Below are 23,532 nucleotides of genomic sequence, written 5' to 3' on the forward strand. Positions count from 1 at the left end.
CCTCACAACCCCCGTGACGTCACCGTGACGTCGCGCGGGGGGCGGGGCGTTGCCGGGGCGACCGGACGCCGCGCGCGGGCCGCGAGGGGGCGCCGCCGCCGCCGCTGCACTGCGGCAAAGGCGGGGCCGGCGCGCGCCGCGGGCGGGAGCGCCCCGCGCCGCCCCATTGGCTCCGCCCGCCGCCGGGGGGCGGGGCCTCGTCGCCCGCCCGGCGCCAATTGGCGGGCGCCGCCCCCCCCCCCCTTCCCCACGGCGCTCCCGCCCTCCCCGTGAGGGCGGTGCCGGCGGGCGAGGGCGCGGCGGGTCCGCACCGGCAGCCTGCGGGTCCCGCTCGTCCCACTCGTCCCCCCGCGGAGCCGCCGCCCCGTCACGGCCCGAGAAGGAGCCGCGTCGCGTCTCGTCCCGTCCCGCCAACCCCGCGCCTGGGAGCCGCCAGGTAAACCCGGGGGAGCGCCCCAGGGAGGCTGTCGGGGGTCCCCGCTCTGAGGGCGTCGCACGAGGAGGCTGCTGCACTTGTAGGGTCTAGACCCCGGGACCGGCTTTTATTGTTTTCGTTTGAGTACCTTCCGGTTTTTAATTTCGGCGAGCTGCAAAGTTGCTGTTGTTCCTCATTCTGCAGCATCACTTCGCTGCGTTTCGGGGCTGTGGATGGAACCTCGTGCCCGTCCCACCATCTTCACCTTCCCCCAGGTTATTCCTATAGGAGGAGTAATTCTTCATTTTTACATTAATTATTTGCTTTAAATAGTAATAATTTTTTTTTAAAAGTCGGTCTTACATGGGACGGTGCGTTTCCGTAATGCAAAGCAACTTCCTGCATAATGAATTAACTCTTAGGAAACCTTTGCACCGCTTTATTTAGAATTCTGAGTATTAATAGAAATTCCCGTTCTCGTGTGTCTTTCTATATTGTGCGTCTGAAATGAGTTGGTCAGAGTTAAATAATTCTGCAGCTTTTTTCCCTCCCACTTCCACAGCTGAGGAAAGGGTTAACTTGAGCTTTCCTTGCATTAGTGGGACGGAGAGAATCTGCAGAAGTTGCTTTCTCTCGTAACAATACGATTTATTACAGGCTTTTTGCTGCTGCTCTTACAGTTCTTGCGTGAGGCAGAACCCTGCGTGTGTCTTTAACTGCATTTACAACAGGATTTCCTAGAGGCCAAAAAGGCAAATGTTAAATACCAAGTATAAAGCCACAAAGAGGAGTCCTGTACCCTTTCCAGAACATGAATAAAAATATTTAACTTCTGTACACTTACAGTTAAGTCTCTTCTTTCATTTGTCTTTGCAGTAATAGGCATATACAAAACTGTATTTTAATGTGCAGAATAAGCAAATAAAATAAAAATATGTGAGAGACCAAGAGCTGATTCCCTGTGAAGGTGTCACCACGTTTTAGGGCACTTGTTATCCCTTCATGCCCGGGTTGCTTCATGCTCACGGGTCTGATGTGGAGGAAACTTGTTACCAGTGAAGCACTCAAAATTTTTCCCTGTGAATTATAGACTCAAAACTGTTGGAAAATAACTGCTTTTCCTTTCTTTATTTGCTTTCCCAGTGTAACCATCCCATAGAACTAGTCCTCAGAGTGGTGATTCATGGATTATTGACATTGCTGGTAATTTTACTCTCATTAAGCTTATTTTACGGTGTGAGACCAGGGGATTATAATGCTCCAGCATTGACTTATCTCATCCAAACATATTTTTAAACCAGCTGCATGAAGTAGCACGAGAAGTCAGCTTTGTATTTTATAACCATGGAGGTTTGCCACTGGTGCTGACCTGGCCTGGCCTGGTTATTTCTTCTCCTGACAGCAGATATGGGAGATATTCCAGGGCTTAAATATAATGGGTACTGACGTGTGTCTGCGCACTGATGATGAGAAGTCTCCACCACAGAATCACCACAGTGACACTGCTTGGAAGTAGATCAGGGTGAGGGATCAGGACACAGTGACTGCAGGGAATGATCTGCCTTTGTCTCAGAGTGGCATCTTGGTTGGAAAGTTTGGGCTCATGTAACCTGGGAAGGAGTTTTGTCCTTTAAAACTGGCTGTGTGGTGTGTTTTGCAGCAGATTTCATTTAGTTAGAATTGTTGTGTCAAATTGTCTTCTGTTTTGTGTCTCTTTTTTTTTTTTTCTGTAGGAAACCTAAGAATTCTCTTGGTAGGTTCTGGGTTTTTTCTTTCTGATTTAATTCAGCTGCTCTTTTTAGAGGATGAAAGCTTACACCTGCTATTGTGATTTCTGTTTCTACCAACAAAACAAACAAAGAAAAAGAAGTGCTGGAAGAGCTTCCAGAGGCAGAAACAAAATCAGGGCTATTTTGTGTGTTTTAAGCATCTTTTCTTTTAGAAAGTGGGTGATGCAAAGGAAACATCTACGTGTAGTGTACTTTTAGTAACAAGTGATCCCTTAAATCCACTACTGTCCCAGTGTATTTTCTCTCCAATTCTCTATAATACTTGTTTTGTCAGTCAAAAATTTGTGTGTGGCTTTTGAGTTCTGTTATTTATGTGATCTGTTTAAGGTACTTCAGAAAAGGCCCAAATGGCTTTCCAGGTATGAATCCTTACCAAGCTCTTTGGCTGATCCTTGAACATGAAACTCTTGGTTAATGCCTGCAGTTCTCTCCCAGCACATGCTGAAACAGTAATTTGAGCTTTTACTGTGTTTTGTTGTTGCTATTTGGATAAAGAAAAAAATTCCTAAATATCCTTTTTTTTTTGTTTTTCAAAACAGCAGAGCTGATTTTTTGAGGAAGTTTAATACTGTCCATATATGCTTTGTTCTGGTGTTCAGCTTGAAGCTGAAGGAATAAGGGTTTTTTGGAACTGATAATCCCAGCTAATCAGGGGTTAAGAGTGCCTTAGGACAACTCAAAAGCCAGGTCTTCGGGATGAGAGTTGAATAATATCCAAGTGTTGTGTTCCCTGACTCCAGAGTATTATTGGTGGCCCTCAGCTGGGTGCCCTGGGTTGGGAGCCACATAACTGCAGTCAGATGTGCTACAAAAGTGGGCAGAGCAAGAGGAGAGCAAAGCTGAGAGCAAAAGGAGAAGCTGAAGATTTAGGAGGAGAGAGAACTTTATTTGAATGTGATCAAATTTTAAATATGTCTTAGGCTGCCTCTGAGATTTTGGGAAGCCTCTCTGCTGTATTGGAGGGCTCAGTGGTGTGAATCCCAGCTGGAAACAGAAAACTCAGAGGAAAGGCAGGTCATTCCTGCTGCTCTTGGGTTGGGATTGGAGTGTTTTTCACATCTGCTTCTCCCTCAGGGTTTTGAGAATACATCAGTTTTGTCAACTAAAGCCTCAGTACTTGACTGCAAACACTTCCCACAGGAATTTTTGAAGTGCTGCAGGTAACACAGCCCAAGCTTCAGCAAACCATGCAGTGAGACTTGCTAATAAGTCTTTCTCTTGTAGGCTTAAGTAGCCAAAGATGAGTCGTGGATTGTCAGAAAACAATAACTTCCCCTATGACAACAACCAAATGGTTTTGGATATGATCCTGTGTTCCCTCATTGGGGTTCCTCAGCCTATCAACTGGGACAGTGTGGCAAGGCTGGTCCCAGGATATACATCCAAAGAGGTGAGTTCACTAATAAGAGAACTTGTGTTCTTTAAGAAATGCTTTATGGAAAACAAAATATTTTGGGGGGGAGGGAGGGAAATGGAAGTTAAGGGATTTTTGGTTCCTCAAGTGATTTATACCTAAAGAATCAAATATGTTAAATGAGCAGTAGATTAAAAACTGCATTCTGCATTTGACTTTGTTAGAACTAATAGAGAATAAGAATAAAAATTCCTGGAAATGAAAAATTTAAAAAGTGGAATTAAAAAAAAAATCATTTCAAATTACATAGCTAGAACTTTGATGAAAGGATGCCAGTACCCACTAACCTCATGCAGGTTTTTAGTATCCTAACTTGCAAACCTCAGAACTTTCTATGCTGTTTGTTACAATTGTAAGGAAGTAGGAGTTCCAGACCTCTGTTAGGTACTTAAGAGTTCAGTTGCCTCTTGCTTGATCCTGCAAGATGTGGATTTTTCTTTCTTTGCTTGGAATAGAGTTGGAAGAACCTTGTACTTCCATACTCTTCTCTTTCTGGATTGCTGAATTTCCTGGTGAAATGCTTGTTTTTTTAGCAATAATTTTGACTTTTTCGTTGCTGAGAGAGGAAAATGTCTTCTGCCCTTGTGATTCAGCAAAGCTGAAAGAAAACAAGCCAGTGGTTTTGACTTCCTTGCAAACATAATCAAGAGTGTCAGCTCACATTTATAGCATTGCTGTAACCTTGGATTGAGAACATAAAAATGAAGGATTGGGAGTAGAAGCTTCTGTGGAATGTTGCTGCCTCTCAAGGGCTTGGGAAAGTGCTTGGGGACGTCTCTACTGTTCACCTTTCAATATGCACAAGTACCATGCACATTAAGCAAATAAAATAACAATTCAGGGAGCTCTCTCCTCGTGTTAATTAATATATTTGATTAGTACATGTCTGTTTACTCTGCTTTAAAAGAACTAAGTGTTTCAAATACGTGGAGTCCCTGTTTAAAGCAGTTATATAAAAGCAGAGATATCCATTTACTTATTGTATACAGTAGACTGGCATCACCACAGATTTGAGACATGAATATCAGAAGGATGTCACTGTGTTGCCCCTGGCCTAAAGGGGCAGGTGGCACAAAGCAATGTCTGCTAAATCAACCCAAAATAAATAAATCAAACCAGCTGCTTGAATAGAACCTGTGTCACAGGAGCATCACCTGTGGAATTAAGTAGATTTACTTGTAAGTGCAAATTACCTGTGTGTAGGACTCTGCTGAACCAAACCCATAATTGTATGGGTACAAATTAGAGAATGGAAAGACTTTCTAGTTCTTCAAAATAGGGAATGGGAAGTTAATAGAAGTGCAGTGGGAGTGAGAATGAACAGAACTGCAGTGGGAATTGGAAGTCGATAAAACTGCAGTGGAAATCACCGGTCCCTTTTGTCTGAATCAGAATGGAGGTCATAAAATTAAAAAAAAAATATTATTAACCAATTACTGTAGCTACTTCTAATGATATTTGACCATGTTTATGGTGAAAGAACGAGTTGCAAAATGAGAATTCAAACTCTCCCCATTCGAAGTTTCAAAACTTTCCATTTTGAAAATGGGGCTTAAAAGCGCAGCGTTTAAGGAAATTAGAGTTGAAACAGGTTCTATCTAATTTTTTTCTCATTCTGTTAGAGTATTTAATTATGGTAACTCTTGTTTTACTGTGTATTTCTGTACTTTCCTGATACCACTCCTCAGCTAGGAAGCATTGTAAGTTTGATATCAGTAACTGTTCCCTTGTGGGAGATACAAAATACAGTATCCATCTCAAATCATAGTTATTACAAATGTACTGAAAGCTACTGCTTCATTGTCCTATCATTTAATCTTGTGACAGTGTGCAAAAAGGTTTGATGAGCTAAAAAGCAGTGGAAGTTCACCTGTTGACAACCAGTATAATTCCCTGATGGCTGCTGGTGGGAGTCCTGTGGAATCTTTAGCTACGTACATCAAATCCTCCTTGCTCGATACACAGACAGAGTTTCAGGAGCCTGCTATTGGGCAGGATTCCATTACTATAACTGGTATGTTTTTAGTCATTCTGAAATATATTGGCTTTGGTGATAATCAGTATGTGCATGCTTTTCTGTCCTGAGTGGTAGGTCCACCCAGGAATAACAGTTGTTCATCCTTGGAAAGTTAAGTGTCAATATAATGTGTACGTGAAGGCACTTTCCATGAGTTTAGTTTGAGAATCGATGCTTGCTTGGGTATTTTTAATAACTTGTCCTTCCAAAAGGCACAAATCCTTCTGCTGAATCCTCTCTTTAGGGTTTTTGGTGGCATGCTGTTAAACCTGCAGCCATTTGCAGGCACATGAAGCAGTGTTATTAAAATAACTAGAGAGTGGTGTGTGGAAAAGCTGCAGGAAGCTGAGGAGGTGATCCCTTCAGGGCAGACCTTTCTCTCCCAGCTCCAAGCCCTGTGTTTCCCATGCTGCTCCATGGCAAGATGGCTGTGTAGGAGTTGGAGAATAATGCAGCTAATTTTTGAAGCAAGACACTCTTGTGATGACATTATAACATGTCTTAGTCAATGATATGTCCCAGTAATAATTTGGCAGAAGAGGACGAGTCCTAATAGTTGTAAATTCAATCACAGCACATTTAAATATTGTTAAGAATTCCTTAAGTACTTCTGTCAGAAGTTGTAATTAAATGTGTGATAGTTATTCTTTCATTTTCATTAGACACTCAGATGTTTCAGTGCCTGCAGGACTTGATGTGTTGCATGAGAAATTTGCTTCGGTAATGAATAAACAATTTCTGTGTTAAAAATTAAGATCACAGTGAAGCACTTAAACAAAACATTCTCTGTTCTGATGTCCTTCACAGTGCTGCAGCTTTCACTGTTCTCTTGGCAGCAGAAAAACAGCTGTTTGAACTTTGGGGGATGAATAAAGTGTTTTTAATAACTCTAATCAAGGGGTGATACTGGAAAACTGTACATGGAGGGTCTAGACTGAAAAAAAAACCTTCCAATCAGCTTTCAATGATGTAGTTACATGCATGATGTGGAATAAATGCTGCTGGCACCCACAGGTGCCTATTTATAAGATTAGTGGCTTCCCAGGAGGCAGTTAAGGAGCTGACTCTGCTTCTAGAACTCCTCAGACAATTAGTTCACGTTTTCTTTTTAACAAAGTAACACATGTAATGAGCATTAATGCAGTTAAGTACACGAATGTCATGTTTCCTACTACTAGATCTTAGCCTGAGATTATTCTCTGTTTTCTTTGTGACTTTGGATAAACCATCTGCCCTGTTTGTATGTAATTTGTTGATATTAAATCAGGATAATTAATCTTTTTTCTCACAGGCTCGAGTGAACTCACCTGCTTAATATTTGGGTATTTCAGAATTGGAGATTTGAGAGAAGCCTATTTGTAAACATATTTTGCTTAATTAATTACTTCCTAGTGCATTTTTTCCACATTTGCTTATTGTAAGGATCAAGAATTTTGGGCCTGTTTGCATTTGTTTGTAGTCAGGACTAACAGCAAGAAAAAGCAAATTGGGCCAAACACATTTTGAGCTGGATTCTGCTTTTGGCTGAGTTATAAAAGCTCATTTAATACTTGGTAATTGTAAGGCAAACTGCTGTTCAGTCCCTCTGAATGCATTTTATGGCAGTAAACAACCATATAGGATAGCCTTTTACCCAGAGTATTTATTAGTAATTTTCAGAAGTCAATCAATCTTAGGGGAGGAAGAAAAAAAGAAAAAAAGACAGGAAGCAATGTGTGGTGAAGTTGCCTGTGTTGCATATTATTATCAGCATTATTTCCTTTAATAAAGAACTTCACAGTGTCCAAAATAAACTTCTCAATATTTGCAGACAGAAATCCTTCACACCATGTATTTCCCCAGTCCCTTTTTGTAAAACTCTCCCCTTCCCTTGCCTTCCAGATCTCCCCCCTCTGCTGCCTGCAGTGGGATGGCTGTGGCTGGACCAGCCCTTTCCAGGGTTTTACTGGGCTCTCTCAAGTGATTCTTCCCCTTTTATTAACTGTGTTCCCTCTATTCTGGCCTTACTAAGCCTTAACTGGGCAAGGCCTTAGGCTGTATCTTTGAAGAAAGTTTTGTTTCTTCTGCCTCTGGTGGGATAATTTTGTTTCCCTGAAGGGCACAACTGCTGGGTTCCATATCATTTTTGCTATCAGTCTGCTGTAGTTATTTAGCCATAAGATGAAAAGGTCTATTTTAATCTTCTTCAGAGGAGTGCAGCCTCTTACGTTACACAGGAGGGAGAAGACGCTTCTGGAACTCCTAAAAATCTGAGAGAATGATGTAATCATGGAAAATAATGACTTTATGGGTTTTCATCAGGGGAAGACAGAAATGTGCCCTTCCATTGTTTAAAAAGCAATCATCTTTCTGACCTGTAAGCAAGATTATTGAAGTTTCATACTGCAGTGATTCATCATCACAGTGAAGGGTTTTTCATTGTCTTAACCCCTGACCCAGATTTGGTGACCAGACCTCCTGGACTTCACTGGGTTTTGTGTCCCCTTTTCACTGCTTGTGAAGACAACCTATTTGAAGTGCAGCTGTCCCTTAGGCCTGGAACAACCTCCATCTAGGACTAGTCAGATCTCATGGTCTGCTTTCTTTGAGCCTTGTTTTGTGTGATCAGCTGGTTTAAGCCACACGTGTGGAAAAACTTGGCAAAAACACCTCTTAAGAGTCTTCTGTGCTTCTCTTTGGAAGGGGCTTAATTTCAAAGCTGACACATTCTGGGTGAGAGGTGGAATTAGCCTCAAGTTGTTATGTCCTGGCAGCAAAGCCTTCTGGAAACAGAAGTTTTGATGTGGCAGAGTCTTAAGACTCACATCCCCCAGAGCAGCCAAGGAGAGCTGAGGGAATGGATTGTATTCCCAGAGGGAAGTACTGAAGGCTGTGAATCCTATGCTCTGTGTTGAGACAGGACTGATGTGGATTTGTGGCCAAGTGTCTGGGCAACCCAGCAATGCTGCTGGTGTGAGTTCCCAGTGCATGGCATTCAGAGCAGGAATTTGGGTTGTTCAGCAGCCCTTGTGGAAGCAGATTTGTGATTTGCCGTGTGCCGTTGCTCCACCGTGGCAGCCACACTTCAGTTGTGTTTCCAAGATGCTGAAGAACAGGTGGTCAGGCATTTTTGTTCTAATGCAGCCCCTTTTTTCCTTACATTTTGAAGGAAGGCCCAGTGCAACCTCCACAAGGAATTCTTCTTCAGAATCTGAGAAAGGTCCTGTACATAACAGTGGAGAAAGCACTGATGAAAGCCAGGGGTAAGGAGTTCTTTGTGTGTTTGTTATCTGGGGGATTGTAGAACTGACAGAAAGGTGCCTAAAGTGCTCATGCTCTTCTACTACCAGAAAGAGAACAACTAATAAAAAGGGAACATCCTGCTAAATGCTGTAAGAAATTTGGGAACCTTACATTGCTACAGAAATATGAGGAGTTGGCTTGAGAATGTTTTGTGTGCAATTGGGATATTTATAAATCTGTCCATTGTGTTCCTCTGGGTGATTGATCACTGCTGTGGCAGGAATGGGAAACATAACCTGGTTTTAAAAAGGAATGAAACAAGATTGAAGCTCAAGAATGTTTAACTTTAAAAAAATATTCTAGGAACATAAATTTGTCCTATGTAAAAGCAGGAAAAAGAAGATGCAAATGAAAAATTTTACCATGAATTCCAATAGCCATGTGTGTCACTTTGATACCATCAGCATTCCTGTTTTCCATCCTACATGAGTACACATGGAATAATGGTTGGTTGAAACCTAACACTAACCATCTTTTTGTAGAGAAAGCATTTACTGATTCCAGCTTTGATATTAAGAAATAGCCATTTTAATATACAGCAAACCAATTTAATTTCCACAGATGAAAATTGTTGTTGTAAGCAGTTTTTGTCCTTGGTGCCTCAGTGACTAAGGCATGTATGTATATATCTGTCTTCTTATTTTAAGGAAACTAGAAAGGGAGAACAAACAAGTTCTCCATGTAATTCAGGTAGCATCCTATAACCAATAATTAATCTTCTATTGAAGAATATTAATATTCTAATTGAATCACACAGAGGATATGCATCTGCCTTCTCCCCATGACAATGCTATCCAACAATAGCTTCTATTAATAGCTGGTATTAATATTAATAACTGCAATTTGTTTTCCTTATGGTGATAAAACCCTGTTAGTGACACCAGATCCAGAGCTGGGGAGGTGGTTGCTGGGATTTGATGTTACTGGCTCGAGGTCCTAATTTAGTTTGTGGCTTTTTTTTTTTTTCTCTTTTGAGGCCAAACATGGTGATCCACGTGTGTGACGAAGCCAAAAACCTCAAAGAGGATTTTGTGTGCCCTCGAGACCTTCTGGTGTCGGAGATGAAGTACTTTGCCGAGTACCTGTCGGTGGACGCCCAGCGCTGGGAGGAGGTGGACATTTCCGTGCACTGCGACGTTCACATCTTTGACTGGCTCATGAAATATGTCAAAAGGAACACCAAAGATTCTGAGCTCAATGAAATGCCCACTTTAGGTAAAAAAAAAAAGTGTTGTGTTTTTTTTTTTAGAGCATTTGTTGTGGGCTCGTTGTGTTCTGTGCTAATCGAAGACGGTGCAGCTCAACCCCAGTCTCTTTGTTTCTGAGCGTTGCAACAGAGATCCTCTGGTGATTATAGGACATGTCTCTGCTTTTTCAGCTTTGAGGAAACATGCTGAAAGCTGAAGCAGTAAAAAAAGCTCTCATTTTTGGGATCTGGTGTTTTTAATTAAGGCTCCTCAGACCTGACCAAGAACAGAGTGGTAGTTTTAAAATAGACAATTGTTGGGGTTTGTTTTGCTCCTCCTCTGCTCAACAACTGCAATGTTTTCTGTAATTTCCATGCAGTCTGATACAATGGTAGAAGAGCCTTTGCCTTTATGGATTTGAGGCGAGTTTTTAATTTTTTATGAGCCTTTCCTACCGTTTTTTAAAATGTAACTTGCAATGCAAAGGTTGTGTTAAGAAAATCTCAACTGGGTGTGACAGCTACAGATGGAAGTTAATCTTGTTGTATCATTCTTTTAATCATGGTATCCCTATGAAGCCTCTTTTTCCAGTTTTAATAAATTCCAGGTTGTTGTAGTTGTACTCTGGCCACCTAGATGATAAGCCAAAGGTTTGTTTCTTAAGATGGAAAATGTTCTGTGTATTGGAAGATGGAATGAGAGGTTGATTGGTAAAATGATACTTGAAGCAGATACTAAATGTGCAGAGGGAAGGGTGTGATAAATATTACAAAAATAATTAATGTGAAAAAAACCCCAACCTTTTTGTTTTCTTTTAGAACCATCAAATGTCATATCAATTCTTATTTCTTCAGAGTTTTTGAAGATGGATTCATTAGTAAGTATTAAGAATGGTTGATCCTCTGCCACGAGGGCACAGTTAATTGCCAGGTGTTTACCAGCTTGTTTGTTGTGCTTTGGCTGTTACATGAACAGGGGATGCAATGAGAACATTTTGAAACTTTTACCACCTTTCCTATTCAGTGCAGTAATCCAATATTTGTGGAATCTCAATGCAATAAAACCTAAAGTTATTTCTAAACGTGACAGTGGGATCTTGGATTTGCCTTCTGATGGCTCATCCAAAGTAACATCACTAACTTACTTCTGATAGTTTCATCAAAAAAGATTAGTAATTAAATGATTATCTACGTTTTATATCCTTTTTCCCCTTGAACAGCACTTGTGCAATTTAGGATCTGGTTTTTCAGCTCTATATAAGAAATATTTACTGATTGTTAAATGTTTGTCAAAAATCCTGTCACTGGGGGGACCCACAGCAAAGTGTTTAAGTTAGGATCCAGGCAATTCTATGTATAATTTGTGTTATGGTTCTCCTTTTACAAGCACTTGGAAGGTACCACTTGTTGAAGATGAAACACTTGTGGAGTCTTGGTCTGTAGAAGCTTCTGGAGAAGAACATTAACTCAGTCATGTTAATTCAGAATCTCCTTTAAGCAAATCTGAGACTTTTTAAGTTAAACTGAAATAGTTTTCCAAAACACCACACTTTAAAAAGCAAAAATCTTGAAGCAATTACTATGTTTTTTTTGTCTAGAATTCCTTAACATCCATGTTTCTGTTTTTCCTAGGTAGAAAAATGTATTCACTATTGTCACAAAAATATGAATGCCATTGTAGCCACCCCTTGTAACATGAACTGTATCAATGCTAATCTTGTTACACACATTGCTGATCTCTTCAGGCACAATGAGGTGGAAGAGCTGAAGGACAAAAGAGACAAATTTAAGAGGTAATTTTTGCTCTGTAATACACTCCTGAAGTGCTGCTGAGCTTTTGGATCATATTTCATAACAGCTAAGCCTGTGGGGTTTGAAATTATATATATATATACACAATTTATATTCTCATATAATGTATCTTTAATGCAGAATATCACAGTATGACTGAATAATTTTATATGAAAATTATGAGCAAAAGGAAAGGCCACACTGGGAATGTGGCATGGACAAATTATTCATGAATTCTCACGTGGCAGCCAAGGTTAGAGCAAGGAACCTTTTGTGGGATGACATGCTCCTAATTGGTAGAGAATAGTTTGGCTTCAGCATCCTGAGAACTTGGATGTTTAGACGTAGAATTTGGGATGACTGGAAGGCTGAATAGTTGTGATGGAATTCTGGATCATGCATGAGGATTCCAGCTTGGTCAGGATCAAGACTGACAGAAAGCAAGGTGAAAGTATGAGAGGATTTTAGTCAGTATTCACTAATAAAAGGTCCTCTAGTCCAGGGAGAAGCTGACAGTTTATATTGGCAAGTAATATAATACAGGACAAAAAATCAAAAGACCTCTTTTGTCACATCTGTGGGAAAGTAAGAGATGAACAGGATAATTTAAAGGAAAATTATATTAAAAGTTAGGTTCTGAGAGTGATTTCACTTATCAGAATGTGATTAGTCTCACTATACATAAAACAACTTTCAGTTTTTTCTAATGGGTAAGCTGTGTTGCTGTCATTAATAGCAAACTTTTCTGCAAGAAGATTGAGAGACTGTTTGATCCAGAGTATGTAAATCCAGATTCCAGAGGAAATGCAGCAACATTATACAGGTATGGCCTTTTTATGTTGTGACTTCAGCTGCAAGGACAGGCCCTGTGTTTTGAGGTCCTGCTCTTACTCCTTTCCTTCTTTCTCTTTTCTTTTTTTTTTCTAATCTAGGTGTTGTTTATGTAAAAAGCTGCTAACTAAAGAAACTGAAAGGAGAATTCCTTGTGTGCCAGGAAAAATCAACATAGATCAACATGGGAATATTGTCTATGTTCATATAAGGTAGTGACTATATATATATATATAAAATATTTCTTCAACTTCATGATTTTGGGTGATTTTACAAGACACTCATAAAATGAATTATACATATGTTAAGAGTGTATGAAACATCTCAACTTCTTGTATTACTTAGCAAACAAAAAAAAAAGGGGGAGATGATTATGATGATGTACTTCTGAAATTCATTCAGCAGTGCTGCTGCTGCAGGGAAATGGAGAAACTGCAACCATGATTACTGGGAGGGCTATTTTGGGTTGTACTGCCTTAAATAGAAAATACTCAGCTAATTCTTTCATCAGAGGATTTTAAGATGTGTGTAGTTGAAGACAAATTAAATCAAAGGTTGTTAGTGAAGGGTAGTTCCACCTCTGCCAGCACTGAAAATCCAAGGAGTGTTTTCTAGACCGACTTTGTACTGTCAAATCTAATATTCAACCTGCTTAAAGACTGCTATAAATAAACATTGCCAGTTGTTTTTCTGTTCCAAAGTATTTGTCAGAGGAGCTTCCAGGACCTGTCCTGGATTCACTTGGCACAGATGTTTAATTCAGTCCTGACTGTTTGATCCACGGTTGTGAACAGCTGGATTCTCTTTTTAATGAAATCAGTACGTGATCAGCTGCAGTTTCTTTCCTCCTTATATGCTCCTTTTAAGAAAGATGTGGGAAATTAATAACAGAAGACCTTTCTCTTTAGATCTGTTTTGTTCAGAACAACCAAAACAGTTCCATATCAGCTCCTGAGGCAACATGTATTTGGTGTCACTCACAGCAGTTATTCCAAGGTGGGGATTAGTCTAAATAGAACCAAATCTTGTGACCCTGTCCTGACCCATCAGGATCATTGGTGATTAGCCATCTAAAGTTCATTAATTGTATTACTTTCCTTAAGCTGTGTGTAGCTGCTCTGCAGTTCCTAACAGATAAATGTGCAGGGCTTTAAAGTTGCTCAGAGGATTATTCAGGTTCTAGCTGTTTGCCTTGTGGTACTCATGACTGCTTTTGTACACTGAATTTGTTTACTGAGAAGTGATCCTGGCCACTAATGAATTCAGGCTCAGGAGCTAATCCAAACCCAACTTTAATGTCTTAAAAATAGGTTTCTATTTATTGGTCCTCTAGTGGTGCCTAGAACTAACTTCCAGTTGGAAATCCTGCTCTCTTAGCCTAGGTCAGGTGTATATATAACAAAACTGGTTCACACCAGGGCTCCTCCTGAAGGTAACATGCTCCACTGCATATTCTCCTTTGAATTCTGAAGAGGTGTGTCTCATGTGATCACTAGGAAGGAACAAAGTCTGTAATTTTAAGATTAGAAGTGTCAGATGTGTACACTCATCAGAAAGACGTGGTCTTGTGTTTTCAAACTTGAATTCCTAACTAAGCAATTGCTGTTATGGTGCAGATATGCAGAAGATATTTAGCTTATAAATAGAAGATGTTTAGCTTATAACTTTGCAGCATATGGATTTTGAAATGAATCAAGCTGTAATTGTTATTAGTGACTTGTGGAAGAATAAAGGCTCTTCTGTCATGCTCTGAATTTAATGATGACTAGCTCACATTGTATCCTTTAACTCTGCTGTAGATGTTTCACCAGTGGAACACACATTGTTCTGTTCCTTTTCCACCTCCCTGTGCTGGTGACAGGATAAAAACAAGAGTCACGACTCTATATGTGACCTGATGTTTGGCTTTTTCAGAGACAAAACCTGGGAAGTCCACGAGTATTTAATTGGCCTTCACGAGGAATTGAAGTCTTGGAGGGACGTTTATTGGCGCCTTTGGGGGACTGTCAACTGGTTGAGCTGCTCAAGATGTAACCAAGTCAGTACAATTTCACTTGGGCTTGTGGTGGGTGGCTTTTGGGGGGTGAGGAAGGGATCAAAGCAGTTTGGAAAATACATGGTAGTAAAGGTTGGTGTATGTTCTTTATAGAGCAAAATTTTGACTTCTGTGGATAATCTCGCCTCTCTCTCTCTCTTTTTTTCCTAATGTAGTCTTTCCTGTGTACTGAATTCTCCCATTGCCAGTACCATTCCCAGCCAGTTCTTTATCCAGGTGTAGCCAGTGCTCTGGGCTCAAGTGGGACAGGAGTGTATCCCTGCTGCAACCAGAAAGTCCTTCGGTTTGATCCCACAACCCTCCCAAAGGTACCTCAATACCAGCTCACTTGTAAAAGAGCATAATATCTGGCAGGGGGGCAACAGTGTGTTATGAAAATAAATCATTTTTCCAAATGAAAGGCTGTAAATTGTTGTCAGGACCTGGGGACACGAGTTCATAAGTTCAGCTGTTGATATTGAACTTACTGAAATCAGTTCTTCCCATTAACTCCAGTCTTTGATCCTCTGTGTCTGTGTATCCCAGGGCTGCAAAGTGAGGGATCACATGGTCGAGTTACCGTCAGGAGATGAGGATGGGGATGCTTTGCCCTCTCAGACTACTCAAATACTGAATGATCTGCTGCATCATAGAGATGTTATAGTTGTTCCTTTCACTAAGGATGAGAATAGGTAAGAACATTGTATTGTGTTACTGAAATAACTTGGCCTTCCACACTGTGTGCTCGTTGCATTTGAGTTCTCTCCCATCTTTAAATGAGTCATAGGACTTTTTAAAGATAACTTGGTTTTGATTGTTTAGTTGGAAATTGGGAAGAATAAGTACTTTTTCCTTTTACATTTCAAGCAGGCATTTAGTCATTCAACCTCCATGAGCATCCACTCCTATCTTTACATTTTAATGTATTGTTATCAAAATGTTATGTGGCTGACGTGGAGGTCTGTCCTCTCTTGATGTGTGATGAGTAAAGAGAGACTGATCCTGAAGCTGTGAAATAGAAATATTCATTTTTGTTTTATGTGTTTCTCTCCACACAGTGATTCTGGTATTGGGCTGGGTGATGAAAAAGGCCTTGAATGTGATGTGCTTGTAGAGCCAAACACTCCGTGGGGCCCCAAAACCGGAGAAATCAACGCTGTGAGTGCTGACTTTTTTTTCCTTCCCTTATTTCTGATAAGGAAGATTCTTACAAAAATACTTTGAAGAAGTTGTTGGGCAACTTTTAATAAAAAAAACAAAACAAAAAACTCATTGTTGGAGGAAGAAACACACCACTGAGCATTGCAGGATAGCACAGATACAAAAGACCTGGTTGCTGAAAAGGCAAAACTTCTGCCATGTCTGCTGGAAATATTTCTGTATATCAGAGGGAATTTTCTTTGTCTGTGCTTTCTACCCCATTCTTAAACTGATGATATTTAAGGATCCAGTCATACTTGAAAATATTTGCCTCATTATGTATTTTAAAAATTGCTGCCTTTTTTCTGCCTACTGATGTATCTGAAGATCCATAAATAAAGAACAGTAACTTGGGTTGTGTTTTGGTTGAGGGATTTTTTTTCCCTCCAAGATGTTACTATAACATAACACTCGTATTTTTGAATTCCACTCACTTTTTAAAAAAGTTCTAATTAATATTAGTTCTTTAACTTATATCCCTTTCTCTCTCTTCATGACTACAGTTTCTGTCTCTGAAGAACTGGGCTTTACAGCTGGTTAGTAAAACATTTTATTAATAATTTTAATTATTTGGTCTTCTGTACTAGCAGAGAACTAGCTTTGATTTTTGTCTTATTTTCTAATTAATTAGGAAAATGTATTTTCTTGCTTTTGCTTTAATTTGGAGGCTGCAGAATGGCAACACTTCTTACAAGAAAAGTGTGTGAAGTACTACTTTTTTGAACTTGTTAAGCTTTATCATCTCTCATGGACTCCTAGGCACACATTATCACTTAATTTAGATATATGTGTATATTCAAACAATGTAAACATCACATTAATATTTCCATAATTGTGTACTGATGGAAACTGTTCCCTGGGAGCCCATCTGTTGCAGTATTGTAGTTTATGATGATAGAAGATAAAGAACCAAAGGTACTGGGAGGAGTTCACAAAAACCAGCTATTCCAGACCAACTAGCAATAAATTATGAATGCAGATAGCTCTGGTGTAATCTGGGTGTATTTGTAGGGCACTGCAGTTATTTAATTACTGTACTTAATTAAGTAATATCTCAACGTTTCAGACACTTTGCAAGATGCAGCAAGCCTGAGCAGAACCCTTTGTAAACTTGTATTTTCCTGTGTTCTGTAATTAAGTGGCTTGCTCAGACATCTACTACCATAAGAAATTTTCTTATTAATTAGAAAAATAGTATAACCAGCAATACATTGGATTTTAAACGTGGAATCATACAATAGTACAGGTTGGAAGGGATCTCTGCTGGTCATCTTATGTATTCCTTCCCAATTTCAAAGTTAGGTTCAACTTCCAGGCTATACTGCTTTGCCAAACTTTGCTATACTGCTTATCCAGCCAAAGATGGGGATTCTGCAATTTCTCTGGGCAACCTATTAAAATGTTGGACCACTTGGAAGAAACAAAAATTAAAATAGGATTTTCAAATCTTTGCTTAAAATGTTTTTTCTCAACACTTGAGAGTGTTGTCCTCAGACCCAACTGTGCACACAGTTACCTCACTGAGACAGGGAGCTGTGCTGGAAATCAGCTCCCTCAGGACAGATTTAATCTGTCATTTAATAGAAATCAAACCTCACTTTTCATCTCTAAACTCTCCTCCTGTTGATTAGAAACAGCAATCACTGTTATCTGAGGAGGAGGAGTACACCACTGGCTCAGAGGTCACTGAGGATGAAGTGGGGGATGAAGAAGAAGTGTGCAAGAAACCAGGTACAACAAGACTCTACAGTCCTCCTCTCTAGGATTTAGAGAGGGATTTGAGGCAGCAGAAGTCTTCTATAAGCAAATTTTGAACATTAGGCATTTTAAAAAAATAAAAACTAATGTTACTTGAATTTTATTTCTATTTTTTTCTGTGATTAGGTACAAATTACCCCCCTGCTTGGTGCCATCAGAAATCACTGGCAAACAAGGAAAGCTGCAGCTGTTCATGTCTGAGATGTCCTCAGAGTAGCTCAGGAAACTATCAAATGACTTTTATGAGATTATACCTAATAAATGTTGACAGAAAAGGCAGTAGTTACATGACTGTTTTTATATGCAAAATATTCTTTGGGTTGCATGCTGGAATGATTGGGGAATGTGCCTAAAACTTGTGTCTGCACTGAAGATGATCTCTGTAGGATCTAAAAAGATTTTTGTTCCCTTTTCTTTTTTTAATGTGATGAGGGGTTTAGGAACATGGACAACCAAAAAGCAGCTTCTCCTTTTCACCCTACTAAAGGGTCACTTGAGCAGAGGCAGTTCTTTGTTCCTTCTGTCTTGACTCAAAGGGATTGGAGTTGCACCAGTCTGTTAAAAAAAATACACATGTTGAATGAAAATTTGGTCTGATTGAGTTAATATGGCCAAAAATGTAGCTTGTATGTGCACTTATTTTTAAATTTAAAGGATTTATGCTGTTGAGTGTAACTACTCTGCATTTTAAATATACCTTTGAGTTCCTGTACACTTCTCATAGAAGAGCATTTGAGTAATGTGTAGTAGCATGGCTGCAACACAAAGAAAAGGAAACCAGCCTGTTAATTTACACTTTTTGTAAAGAGATAGAGGGGAAAAAATTCCTCTGTAGCTGTGTAGTTGAGAAATCCCAAGTATCTGTGATGGTATGAATGGATATTTCTTCCATCAGCAGGGAGAAAGGAGAAATTAAAGAAATCCTACAGGCACCCAAAGAAAGTGCTTTCTTCACCTAGTGTTCAGAAAAGGGAGAAACCATCTGAGAAGGTAAAATCCCAGCTGTGAATCCAGGCTCTTGGGGTGGATTGATTGATGGGGAATTCTCTCTAAGTTTTAAACTTGATCTTAAAACACATAATGTGATTTTCTTTCTTTGGTAGCCGAGTTCCCGAGATGCATCTCCATTCATGTAAGTCATTTTTCAAGCCCTTAAAAACATATTTTAGTATCTCCCTCTTTGCAAGCAGCTACTTGATGACATGGTGTGCATCTTTCTTTTCCCAACCAGTGTGAGCATGCAGCAGAACAAGTGGGATGCCTCCAGGTCACTGAGATACAACCAGGATGCCCAAAGAGAAGATGGTCTGTTCTTGCATGAGTCTAGTTTTCATAAAGTTTAGGATCATTTTCTTTGCATAATGTTTTCTATAAGAAACAGCCAGTTTTCTTCAAATGTAGCTGCTTGGACACCCTTAGGTTGAATTTAATCTCAGACACAGCCATGGGGTTTTTGGGTGTTTGTGTGATTTGTGTGCTTTATTTGGTAATGTCAGCACATAACCCACAGAGATTATAGTTGTGTCATCTCATGACTGTGCAAATAATTTTATTGCATCCATGTGGCATCTTATCTGTGCAGATAAGAGAGAAACATCCACTTCTATCTCTTTCTCAGTCTCTCTGACTAAAATATTATTCTGTTCATTTGTCCTGCCTTTTTTTTAATCTCTCCTGAGACTCCTGTGCATTTCTGCTGTTTTGAAAACCTCTGCCTCCAAACCATTTCCATAGATTTTGATCTCAATGTATTGCCTGAGGTTGATTCTGGTATTTGCCAAGAAGGCTGCTGAGACTAAATTATCCTAAATTATCCATCAAGATTTAGGATCTTTGTTGTTTAGGATTTTTATAGGAGCTGAAAAAAAAGTTAATTTTACAAATCCACCATCACTCATTTGCGTGTCTAATTCTTCTCTTTGCATTCACTAGCAAGGAAAACCTCTGCTCTAAATATCCTTTCTTATTTCTGACAGATCAGAGAAGAATGTCTGAGATTACAGGGCATTTAATAAAAATGAGACTGGGGGACCTTGATCGAGTCAAGTCAAAAGACAGCAAAGAAGTAAGATTTGTCCTGGTACAGTTTGCAGAGTTGAAGGGAGCCTTAGGTAACAAAAACTAGTAACACAAATGAAAACACCAACTATTCAATACTTAAGCTAAAGAACTGAATTTTAGCAACCTTCATTTTGTCCCAAGCAGGATCTTTTGGTGGGATTATAGTTTAAAATAGTATTTCAACTTCACTGCCCTTAAAAAACCGGTCCTGGAAAATCGGTTTAAAAAATTCAGTCCCGGGTTGTGCTAATGAAACAAAGTATGCCATAAATTCTACTGGATATTAGTGATCTTTATGAAAAGTCACTGATTGCACCGAAATAATGCCAAAACTTGATGATTTTTTTTTCTGGATTCCAGTATGCAGGAGGCATTTATTCCAGGCTGGAAGCTCAGATCAAGGCCTCGGCGCAGGTCAGCGCGCGGCAAAACAACGCCGAGAAGAATGTCAGGTAAGAACTGGAAATGAAAGGAAGAGGCAAAACATGGATTTCAGGTGTGGGGAGGTGGTGGGTGTTTAAATTAAAACATGCCTTATTTCACACTTTGTCAAATTAAACTGGAGCTAAGAGAGTGGAACTCTTGTGGCTGTGCTGGAAGAACTGCTTTACACCTTCTGGGTTGGGAAGTTCGCTCCAGCTCCAACATAATTTTTTGGCAGAGTTATGGATAACTGGAAAAGTGTTAGCCAAGATTTTCAGCCTATTCTTTGTCCTCCTTCCAAAAACAAACCCCACACATCAAAAAACCCTACATTAATAATGTAAAAAAATATATAAATACATTTCTTTTGTGTTTTCAATCAGGTCAAAATCCCGTTTTGGTCAAGGCCGTCCCACATAAGGACCACCCTTTAGCCAGAATTCCTTACTGCTTCCTGAAACTCCACTGCACTCTGACATGGAGAATGCACATCTCTGAAAGCTTTCCAGTGACTTATTTATTACTTTAAGCCTTGTAAATTATTTTGTGCCATAAATGAATGCAAATCCAATAAGGTCTGTACTTATTTTAATTGTAAATATCCTATTTCTTAAATTTAAATTGAATTGCCTTTTTTTTTGGTTTTTTTTTAGGCTATTGTGTTAAGTTGCATAGAAAAGATTTTATAAATCTGCAGAATTAAATTATCAGACTAACTTTATTTATGGGGGAAGACAGAAATATGCCTTTTGGTGTGCCAGAAATACTGAAAGGGGCAAAGCAAGACTACTGAGCTCTGAATGCACTCAGCAGCATTAACACAAGTCTCCTCGTGTATTTATGTTGTGTGGTGTTTGATGGTCCATTTTAGGTCAGTCTTCTGGGGATTTGCATTTAAAGTTCATGACAATACCTGTGACTTAGACTAGTTGAAGCAAAATTTTGATGCAGTTCTGAGGCTTCCTTCTGTATGTGACACAGCTCCATCCATCTGAATGTGGGCAGCAGGTAGGGACTAGACCTCCAAAGCTGAAATCAGTGCCCTGGTGATGCAGCTTTGCATCCTGCATGTGAACCACTTGCTTTACTTGTATCTGGAATTAATACTCATCCTCATTCCTGACTCCACTTACAGTGTCTTGTTCCCCTCCAACACCCAGACTAAGGATGCAGAGCAGTTTTATGGATGCAATGCCACTAAATATCCAAGCAGATCCACTGTTAATTCTGCATCTTGCAGCAGAGGTGTCTCATTACAAAGGTTTGTGCATGTAGATCTTTTTTTGGGTCTAGTTACTCTCTGAAACCTGCCTGGATAACACTGTTTAGAAGTCAGGTGCACTTTCAAGTTCTGTCTTTGGAGCAATAGAATACAAGTTTGTCAAATCCAGGGCTACCAAAATGAAATAACTTGCCTAGAAAATACCTTACATATTTGCAAAGAAAATGGCAATAATAATAATAATAATAATAATAATAATAATGGCTGAATTCAAGGAAACACATTCTGACTTTTTGAAACAGGTAGAAAGAGCACTCAGGGAAAGCTTATTCCAGCTCATGGCTGTACAATAAATTGAGTTTGGAATTAAGCCAGCAAGATCCTGGGTGGGAGGGCAGGGTGGGGTAAGGAGAGGGAGGTTGTTTAAATGCACTTCCCTCCATTTGGGCTTTTTTTTTGTTGTTTGTCTTGTTTCCTGATGATTTTCAGTGGGTATTAGAAGACTAGGATAGCAATACTTGAAAATCCTGCTGTCAAGGGGGAAGATTTTTACTGAACCAGTTAAAAATCAGTGTTGTTTGTGTGTTTTGTCCAATGCTGTAGCTAATTGGGAGCCCAGTGAAACCAACAGGCAAAATTGGATTTCAGTGGCTTTGATTTGGGGCAGGAGTGCTTTAATCTGTATCAACTAAATCAGGTTTTATGAATGCCCCAGGCCTGTTTGCAAGTACTGATGCAGTTTGAAGCACTTCTAGTAAACACTGGAAAACTGATTGGTTTTTTGTTGAAAGTATTCTAAAATCCACCAGGTATGAAAATGCAGCAGAATAAGTGTTTTGCCACAATTTTGTGACTTCTGATGGAGGGGTGTTCCAAATTCCCATGGTAAACTTGGCTGTGGAAGTTGCAGGCTGCATGTGTGTGTGTGTGTGTGTGTTTAGTTTTCATAGAACTACTGACTAGAAGAGAAAGGAAAATTCTGCTGGTTTTGTTCTGTGGGGAAGTGCCAGTTCTACGTGCCAGTATTGTTTTATTCAAAAACATTCTCGAGCATATAAAAATGACAGACATGATGTGCAGTTTATCTCTTTTTTTCCCCCGTGCCAACCACCTTGAATTTTTATCTTGTGTTAATTTCGAGAATTTGTCTTGGTTTAATGGAAATAAACATTATTAATTTAAGAAGCGTGTGAGTTTTTCATAGATGCTTTTAAGAACTGAGTTATGTTGTTTGATGGTGTCAATCATGCCACGTGTATTTGTGATTAAATTGCAGCATCACACTACAGGCTTTTTATCTGTCAAGAACAGGATATCATTAAATGCAGAGCTACTCCAAATCTACATGAACTTAAAAGAATTTTTATCTGCGTCGAGTTTTGAAGCCGGATTAAAAATTCATGAGTGAGCTGCCCTCCAAGTGACCCAAGTATGCAAAATATTAAACTAAGCTATGTTTAAAAAAACATGTTTAACACTGCCTTGCACTGCCACAGTGCAGATTGCACCGTTTAAACAGTCTGTTAAATCTATGAATATTATTTGCTGTGATTCTGTTTCTAGAAATTGCTACGTGGGTGCCCTGTGTATGTGCAGGTGGTGTATTGGGAAGGCTGCAATGTCCATCCTGCTGTCCCACGGGGGTATAAACTATCTCCCTGCCCTCTGGAGCTGTGCCTGTTCCCTGGCTGCCCAGAGATCTTGGAGAAAGGGGCAGAATTTTGAATTCAGCAATGAGTCCAAAAGATGTGTTTTGGAGAATTGTGGACATATGGTTGCCCCAGTGTGTGAACAGCGTGGGTGGTTTTGATGTGACTGAGAACACACTTCTCTTTGCCAGAAGGGAATCAGTTTTTTAAAAGTCATTGTTTCCTGTTCTTGCTGAGTGTACCTGTATTGGGGGTTGGGAAACTGCTCCTGTGCATCAGGTGCTTGAGCCATTATGTGAAGTTTTTTTTCTTTATTTCCTAATAATTATGAAATCATTCAGGTTGGAAAAGACCTCCAAGACCGAGTCCATCTTTTAGGAGGTGAAGAAGGCTTCACTCATGTTAAATTTATTTATTATAGATTTATTACTGAGTCCCCTCCTGGTTATATCTATAAA

General features: G+C 39.7%; 1 protein-coding gene across 7 annotated transcripts; it reads left to right on the top strand.

Moving 5' to 3' along the window:
• Positions 1-270: 270 nt before the first annotated feature.
• Positions 271-22,610, top strand: SANBR (SANT and BTB domain regulator of CSR). 7 transcript variants are annotated; one of them, XM_064647486.1, is made up of 22 exons: positions 273-436; positions 1,073-1,260; positions 3,430-3,595; positions 5,447-5,633; positions 8,785-8,878; positions 9,895-10,133; positions 10,924-10,982; positions 11,737-11,897; positions 12,611-12,718; positions 12,828-12,938; positions 14,641-14,764; positions 14,938-15,090; positions 15,308-15,453; positions 15,820-15,919; positions 16,465-16,497; positions 17,593-17,692; positions 18,615-18,709; positions 18,823-18,851; positions 18,951-19,024; positions 19,696-19,784; positions 20,141-20,232; positions 20,587-22,610. In XM_064647486.1, the coding sequence occupies exons 3-22, from the start codon at positions 3,446-3,448 to the stop codon at positions 20,621-20,623; spliced, it is 2,181 nt and encodes a 726-aa protein (XP_064503556.1). In that variant the 5' UTR covers positions 273-436; positions 1,073-1,260; positions 3,430-3,445; the 3' UTR covers positions 20,624-22,610. The 7 variants fall into 7 exon arrangements, with proteins under 7 accessions (XP_064503559.1, XP_064503556.1, XP_064503557.1 ...); XM_064647487.1 differs by having other exon boundaries at positions 1,096-1,260; XM_064647485.1 differs by lacking the exon at positions 1,073-1,260.
• The last annotated feature ends 922 nt before the right edge of the window (positions 22,611-23,532 follow it).

The sequence above is a fragment of the Pseudopipra pipra genome, chromosome 3, assembly GCF_036250125.1.
Source record: "Pseudopipra pipra isolate bDixPip1 chromosome 3, bDixPip1.hap1, whole genome shotgun sequence".
In the NCBI taxonomy this organism is placed as follows: domain Eukaryota; kingdom Metazoa; phylum Chordata; class Aves; order Passeriformes; family Pipridae; genus Pseudopipra; species Pseudopipra pipra.